The sequence below is a fragment of the Chamaea fasciata genome, unplaced genomic scaffold, assembly GCF_029207755.1.
Source record: "Chamaea fasciata isolate MVZ Bird 193981 ecotype frontalis unplaced genomic scaffold, bChaFas1.0.hap1 SCAF_22, whole genome shotgun sequence".
Lineage (NCBI taxonomy): Eukaryota > Metazoa > Chordata > Aves > Passeriformes > Sylviidae > Chamaea > Chamaea fasciata.
Window position 1 is genome coordinate 845,399 of NW_027094107.1, and position 7,735 is coordinate 853,133.

Genomic DNA, 7,735 nt, shown 5'->3' on the forward strand with positions numbered 1-7,735 from the left:
CGAGGGAAAGCAGCCGCGCGGAGAGGCAACAAGTGGCGGCAGCTCGCAGAGGAGCAGCAGACGCTTTCCCGGCCCGAGTCCCTATTCACTTTTAAAAGAAAACCAAATCCAAGGAGCGCTTTCTTCCCTCTCCCACCCCCCCAAACACAGTCCGGCTTGGCAGCCAGGGAAAGGCAGACGAAAAGCGGCGGCAGAGCCCGGAGCGGGCGGTGGGAGCCCCGGCATGGACTCTGCCCCGCTCCGCGCTCCTCGCACAAACTGCCCGGACACCGCCGACGTGCCTGATAGAAAATTTATTGATCTCTCTCTTCATTTGGAAGAAAGAAGCAAACGAGGACTAGGAACAAGGAAGAAGTACTTCGATAGCTTTTTTTTTTTTTTTGGGGGGGGGGGGGAAGGAATTCGGTAACAAAACTAAAACGTTTTTTTATCTGATATGTCAAAACATGGTTCACAGTAAAATTCACAAACTCATTTACATAACTTTACAGCTTAAGAAAAACCAAGACACACAACTTACTATAAATAAAAGAAATGCGTTTGCGACCCGCACAGCTCTGCTCTCTCCCACCTCCCCTTTTCAAGGAATAAAACCTCAAAATTAAAACGTCGTGAAAGCTACAGATTGTGGAATAGAAACCAAGCGAGGGTCAGTAACAAAACAGTTAATAAACCACAGTGATTATGTGAACAACCGAGCTTAAAAACAAAAGCCCGCGGGTTTTGTTTATGTCATTGCTACGCTAGAAATCAAACTGGAAGATGCAAGATTTAAAAAAACTAAAACAAAAAAAAAACCAAAACAAAACAAAAAACACCAACTTTTAAGCGAATAAAACAGTGCCCCAACCTAGCCGAAACCAGGAAAGGAGTTGCCGTGGTTTGAAAAACTTCACAGCGGCTTCTAGGAGGCAGGAGTTGTGCTCTATTAAAATAACAACTTGCTCAAATATTAAAATAACAACTTGCTCAAAAAAAAAAAAATTAAAAAAAAAGGACACAACTAACGGATTTCCTTATTAAGATTTCTCCAGAGTTAGTATTTAAGTCTGCTAAAGCCGAGCAACACTGCCGTACGTCCCGGTGTAGAGTCAGGGAGCCGTGGTGGGGTTATAGGGATTAAGACGGGGGAGCCGTCCGGAGCAGCCCAAAGTTTATATGTGAGTTAGTGGTACGGTACCATTCACGGCAGTCCCGGCACTCTGGTAGTGCTGGTGGACGCTGTGTAACCTGCTGCCCTGCAGGGCGGAAGGGTCTGTGGCGTCCCCGCCGGGGGGCAGGTACATGCTGATCATATCCCTCAGGTCTCCCAGGCAGGCCCTCTGCGAGTGGGAAGTGATGGCCGGAGGCGGCGAGCTGGGCTCGGATTTCACCACGGAGCCCATGGAGCCCAGGCTCATGGCCGTGGAGGGCTGCTGGCCGTAGGCGGCGGGGGACATGCTGTAGGTGGAGGCGGCGTTCATGTAGGTCTGCGCCGAGGACATCATGGGGCTGTACTGCAGGCCCGTCATGTCGTAGCGGTGCATCTGCTGCAGCTGCGGGCTGTTCATGCCCGGGTGCTGGCTGTAGCCCAGCTGGTCTTGCATCAGCGAGTAAGCCCCGTTGGTCCAGCCGTTCATGTGGGCATAAGTGTCAATCCTCTGCCCCACCCCGACGGGGCTGCTCACCGCGTTGCCCCCCCCCGGGGCCAGCAGGTTACCGGGCAGCGAGTATTTGTCCTTCTTCAGCAAGGTCTTGGTCTTTCTCCGGGGCCGGTATTTGTAATCCGGATACTCCTTCATGTGCACGGCCCGCAGCCGCTTGGCCTCGTCGATGAAGGGCCGCTTCTCGGCGTCGCTCAGCAGCTTCCAGTCGGCGCCCAGGCGCTTGCTGATCTCCGAGTTGTGCATCTTGGGGTTCTCCTGGGCCATCTTCCGTCGCTGCCCCCGCGACCACACCATGAAGGCGTTCATGGGCCGCTTCACCCGGTCCTGGTCCGAGCCCGCTCCCGCTCCGTTGCCGGCCCCGCCGCCTCCGCCGCCTTTGCCGGTGCTCCCCGCGGCGGGGTTACCCCCGGTGCTGCCCGGCGTGGGCTGCGGCGCCTTAATCTCCGTCTCCAGCATGCTGTACATGGCCGGGGCCGGCAAAAGGTGCGCCAGGGCGGCGGGCAGGCGGGCACCGAGCGAGGAGAGGAAGTTCAGAACAAAAAATAAAAACCAAACTAAAAAACAAACAAACAAAAAAGAGAGAAAAAAACCTGCCTGGGCGGCTGCCGCGACAGAAGGAGGAAGTTTTTTTTGTGCGTAGCAGAAGCGCCGCTCCCCGAGGTGCCGGCGGTGGCGGAGCTGGAGCGGAGCAGCTCCCGCGGGCAGCAGCGGGCGATGCGCGCTCGGATCGCGGGGGTCCGTGATTGACGGGCTATAAATGAGGGGGCGGCGGCCAATCAGCGAGCGGTTCCCGACAGCCCCACGCCGGGATCTGAGCGGCCGGGGGGGCGGGCGGAGCGACCCGACACCGGGGATGCCGCGGCCCAGCGTGCCGGGCCCCTCCCGCTGCCCCCGGGCCCCGCACCTGCCCCCGGGGCTGAGCGGCTCCCGCAGCTGCGGCCGGGCCGGGCCGGGGGAAGGAGCGGGCCGAGGGTGCCCGGGGGGCAGCGGGGACAAGGAGCGGGGCGGAGCGCTGGGTTGCCGGCGGGAGCTGCGCGGTTTGCGGGCACAAAGAGGTTTGGAACTCCCGGAGGATGCACAGCCCCGTGCCAAGCTCGGAGAGGCTCCTGGAGCCCGAGGGAGCCCGGGCTGCGCGGATGCAGCCCCGGAGCGGATGATGGGGCGGGGAAAGGATGGACGGGCTAAACTCTTCCACTCTACAATGCACATTGCCATGCCGGGATCGGGCACGGTCGTCGGTGGGAGAGGGGCTGGAGCGCGGCCGGGGTGGGTGGATGCCGGCCTGGCACTCCCGGCCATCCCCACCCCGCTGCCACTCGAGCTTTTCCACTCGGCTGCCCCAAAAGAGGGAGGGTGGGCAGAGGGGACGGAGCTTGCGAATCCCCCGAGTTTCATGGCAACGGAAAGTTCTCTCCGTGTGAAAGAAAACTTTGGCTGCGGATGTGTGAGCGGAGCGGCGCCCACTTTGAGCTGTCAATCACCGGCTTCCCTGTCCGTCCCTCCCCTCCCTTTACCCCTCCTTCCCTCCATCCAGAGGCGCGGACACCGCACCTGCACGGACAGGGCTCGCTGAAGGCACGGCGGGCACAGCGCTCTCCGGCGGGCTGGGCTGCCCCATCCCTGCCCTTCCTCATCCTCCCTCATCCTCCGCTCCAGCTCTGTCTGGAGAAGCCGGGCAGGGGAACTCTGGGGCAGGAGAGGCAAAGCGAGCCGCAGTCCGCTCGGGGAAAGCCTCGCCGCCGGAGGATGCGGGCAGGATCGCCGCTGTCGCTATGAGCAAACTGCCCCAGGGGCGTGCGGGGCTCCGGGGAGGGTCGGGGGCTTTGAGCCGGGGACTGTCCGAGCCGAGCGTCCCGTCCTGGAGCGACGCTGCCGCCGCAGCTCCCCGGCTTGGCTCCGCCGGTGTCAGCCCAAAGACAAGACCGCGAGTGTAATGACGGTAATCGGGAGGAGGAATCCTCCAGGGCAGGGCTCTGGGCTGGAGAGGGGGCTCCGGGCCGGGGGGGGGTTCGGCAGGGCGGTGATGAGGAGCTCCCGGCCCTGCTGCAGCACTGGAGGAACTCTGGAAACACCACGGTGGAGTGGGGGGCTCGATTGGAGCCCACCTGAGCACTGCTAAGATTTAGCACTTAAAGGTCTCACTCGTTTTGTACGGATTTTTTTTTTTTTTTTTTTACAAAATGATCTGCTGAACAACGTCGAAGGGGAAGTAATTCCCGCTTGCGACTGGCTGTGGTGTTGTCAGCACTTTGGTTTTTGCTTGGTTTGCTGCTGGTGTATCGAGGGAAGTCAAAATTTGGCAGCCCGATGGGCCAGGGTGGCAGCGGAAGGGTTGATTCAGGCGGGAGTGGTTGGCGTGTAGCTTTGCAAGATATATTGGGAAAGCTTCAGTCGTAATTAACTTTTAACCCTCAAAATATTTTGGCCCCTCCAATGGAGGTTTGAGACCTGCCAGACTGGCAGGACTGATATATATCCTGACAATACTTTGAAATATTTTTATATCAGCGTTTGTTGGAGGGACTGGACACGCTGGCATGCAACGAAAAGTTGGGCTGTATAGAGAATTAGAGAACGTGAAATCCCCCTGAATAATGTTTCCGTCTATGTTTAAATAAATATTACAACGTTAAGTTTTGGATTCTTACTTTGTCTTTCAATTCGTCTTTGAACTGCCTGGGTCTCAAAGATTTTTTTTTTCCCTTTAAAAGCCAAGCTCTTAGACACTTTTAAGATCCATATTATTCCAAACCAAGGCAACATTTCTCTTGAAACATCGCCGATCTTGTAAATGAACTAAAGTTGACTGAATAAAAAAAAAAAAAGTACAGACTGATGGATTTCCAGACTTCACAGGTCCCCGTAACGCTCCCGCTGCCGCACACATTCTGAGGAAATCTCCAAAATCTGGCTGATTGCTATTTCCAGAGCAGGAACCTTCTGCTCCCATCCCTCCGCCTGGGCGGTAGCGCTGTGTGGGCAAACGCTGGGCTGGGATTTCGGGAGCGGAGAGGCGAGCCCGGAGTTGCCTTCCCTCGGGGCTTTCCCTGGGAGCCGCGATCCCCTGAGCTCGGGGCTGTGGCCACAAGCAGCCCCTTCCCCGGGGCACCGGTTGTCTCTGTCCTTCCTTTCCCTGCCCTGAAAACGCCGCTGAGGCGCCGTGGGCAGCAGGAGGAACGAGGCGAGCCCGCTGGACCAGCTGCTGCTCTCCAAATTTACTTGCAGCACGCTTTAAGAGAGCCCACCCGTTCCACCACCCCCTCGGCAGCAAATTCCATTCTCCGCCTGCTCCCCGGGAACGGGGACGGAGCCTGCGGAGCTCCCGGGAAGCAGAGTAGGGGCAGAAAGCAAGAGGGGACCCAGCCCGGCGCAATAAAACCTTATGCCCGGAGCCGTTTCCTTAAATTCACTTACGAGGGAAGCCCCGTGTGTCTGGTGGGGGTCGGAGAACACTTGAGGTCGTGTAAATACAGTTGTCAAAGGCTGAGGAGCCTTTTATTATTGTTATTTATTTATTTGGGTGACAAAGGAGGGCGAGGCGAGATAAGGAGTTTACAGCACAGCCCAACTTGAACGCGAGAGAGACCCCGCGCTTGAAAAGGGCCATTTGAAAGGCTCTGGCCGGGTTTTCTGTGCCAGCAACGCTTAATAAGAAAGAGCCGTTAATATATGGTAATTGCAGCTCCAGAAGAGCTGCTCAGGGGAATCTTGGAACTGTGTCCCGGAGGATCTCTGGCTTTTAAAGAATAACTCTGTACGAACCCGGCCCCGGCTAATCCTGGTATTAAAACCTCCTCTTGCTCACCAGCCTAATTCCCGACCGATATCAGCGAGGGTTCGTCCTCGAAATTTGCCCAGACAAGGGAGCAGGGCGCCCCTTTCGTTTGGACCCTGCTGACCTTCGCTAGGCTGGTCCTCCGAAAATGCCCAGCCTTTAGCGATGCTTAAGATAAAAGTTCACGTGATCCGTGTTTCAGGCTGGCGTTCACATCCTCTCCCAGAAGTTTTCGTGGTGGTAATGTTGCTGCTAAATGGGCCATTTGAGGCTTATTCTAGAGTTGAAGGTCGTTAGGAGATTTTTTTGTTAGTTTGTTTTATTCCCCGTTTAAGTGTCACGCCAAAACACAGCTCGAGATTGCCTGCGAGGCTGCTGCCTCCCTCGCCGCGGGGCTGACACGGCTGCAGCGACCTCCCAGCCCGGCGAAGGGGACGGCAAAATCATTAGTTCCGACAAACGAGCCCCAACACCTTCCCGTGGCTTCCCCAGCGCGTCGCCGAGCGGAGACCGCAGCTGTCCCCGAGCCTTCAGCTGTCCCTGCTGCTCCCCGATCTGGGGAAGCAAGGGTTACTGCTGGTGACATCATTAAAAATCGCAACATTTAGGAACAAAAATCTGAAGTGCGTGGGTAAACCCGGGCAGCGTCCTTTGGGCATAGTTCGATCCCTTTGAACTGAGCCTCCCAGCGCGTTCAGGAGGCAGCGGTGAATGTTTTTTTGGTGGTGTTTTTTTTTTTTTTTTAATCACTTCCCTCCCCCCGCCCCCTCCCCAGTTGAACTTTTATTTGGCTTCTGACAACAATAGCGGGCTGCAAACAGACCTCTCGGAGCGCCCTCTGAATAGATCCTTTTGGAGCCCGGATTGTTTCCACCGCCACAAAAAAACAACCAGTAGCTCCCTTTTTTTTTTTTTTTTTTTTTTTTTTTTTTTTTTTTTTTTTTTTTTTTTTTTTTTTAATTGGGTTGTTCCTGGCCCTGGCTCATTCAGGTGTTCGCGAGGAATTTGTTTATTAGCCTTTGACAAACAGCCCCTCCTGGCAATCGCCTCTCGGAGCTGTCTCCAGCGGGAGGGGAGGGATGCGGAGGGGGCACTTGGCTAATAAGGACTCTCCCCATCTCCAAGTTACCAATTAACAGAGTTGTGGAGGGGACCACCAGCACGGGATAACCGGCCAGGGCTCGCTGCCCAGCCCCGAGGAAAGCACAGATTTAAGCTCATGTGTTTTCACGCAAAACCACCGAGGGAAAAAAACGAGCAGGAAGGAGAATAGATGCTAACGAGACCACCCCCGCTGCCCCCAGCGCGGTCTGCGCCGAGCCTGGCAGAAATCTCTTCCCCAGCGGATGAGACAGTAGCGGGAACTTTCCGCCACTTCCCCTGGCTGTTACAGCACCGGCTGTACAGAACCTGAGAGAATTCTGTAGTCCTTGCCCGGGGCGCTGCCATCCCTGGGAACGCCGGAAAGCCGCGGGGATGTGACACTTGGGGACGCGGCTCAGTGATGGGCTTGGCAGTGTCCGCTGATCTCAAGGAGTTTTCCCACCTCAGCGATCCCATCGTTCTCAATCGTCCTCACACCTCAGCTCCGTTTGCTCCCCCCGCGAGCGGCCCCGGCCAGGGTGGCCCTGCTGTCCCCTCCAGTCGCCGCGGCTCGGGGACACAGCCCCGGGCGGGGTGGCAGCAGCCACAGCCGCTCTGCGGGACGGGAACAGCGTGGGGACAGAGAGAGGGCGAGCCCTGGGTGCCCGGGGGGCTCTGGGCACAGCAGCCCCTTCCCCGGGGCCACTAGTCCCCAGGGACAGGCAGGGACAGGGATTCCCCCCGGCCGGGAATCCGCCCCCTCCCCTGTACTTGTTGCTTTGCTTTAGCGGAGACTTCTCTCCTTCTAAAACACAAAATAAACCCTCTTAACCAACAAATCAACCGCCCCCCACAACAAACTCAAACCACCTCTCGTTTCAAACCTGGCGAATCTTTCCTGCGCTGTTTTCTGTACAGATGTGATAACCACCTGATTTATCACGGCCGTGCTCCTTTTTAGCAGTTGGATTAGAAATCGGACATTAATTGTAAAACTCTAACTTGCTAATTAGCTGCAAATAAACTGTTCATTAGTGACAAATTAAAATCAAAACACACCTTATTCCTACTCTCTGACACACAGTTTTGAAGGCACGTATTGTTTCAAACTACAGCCTGTATCACTGGCACGGCAAATTGAGATCCTGAAAGGTTTCTCTCCAGGATATATAATTAAAATATATTCTACTTTAATTGACATTATAGAGGACACAAATGAGATTTTCCTTTT

General features: G+C 56.0%; 1 protein-coding gene across 1 annotated transcript; it reads right to left on the reverse strand.

Annotated features, from left to right (window-relative positions):
• Nucleotides 1–278: 278 nt before the first annotated feature.
• On the reverse strand, nt 279–2,203 carry LOC136300203 (transcription factor SOX-3-like). The gene has a single exon (XM_066202422.1). The coding sequence runs from the start codon at nt 2,109–2,111 to the stop codon at nt 1,155–1,157; it is 957 nt and encodes a 318-aa protein (XP_066058519.1). The 5' UTR covers nt 2,112–2,203; the 3' UTR covers nt 279–1,154.
• Nucleotides 2,204–7,735: the final 5,532 nt, after the last annotated feature.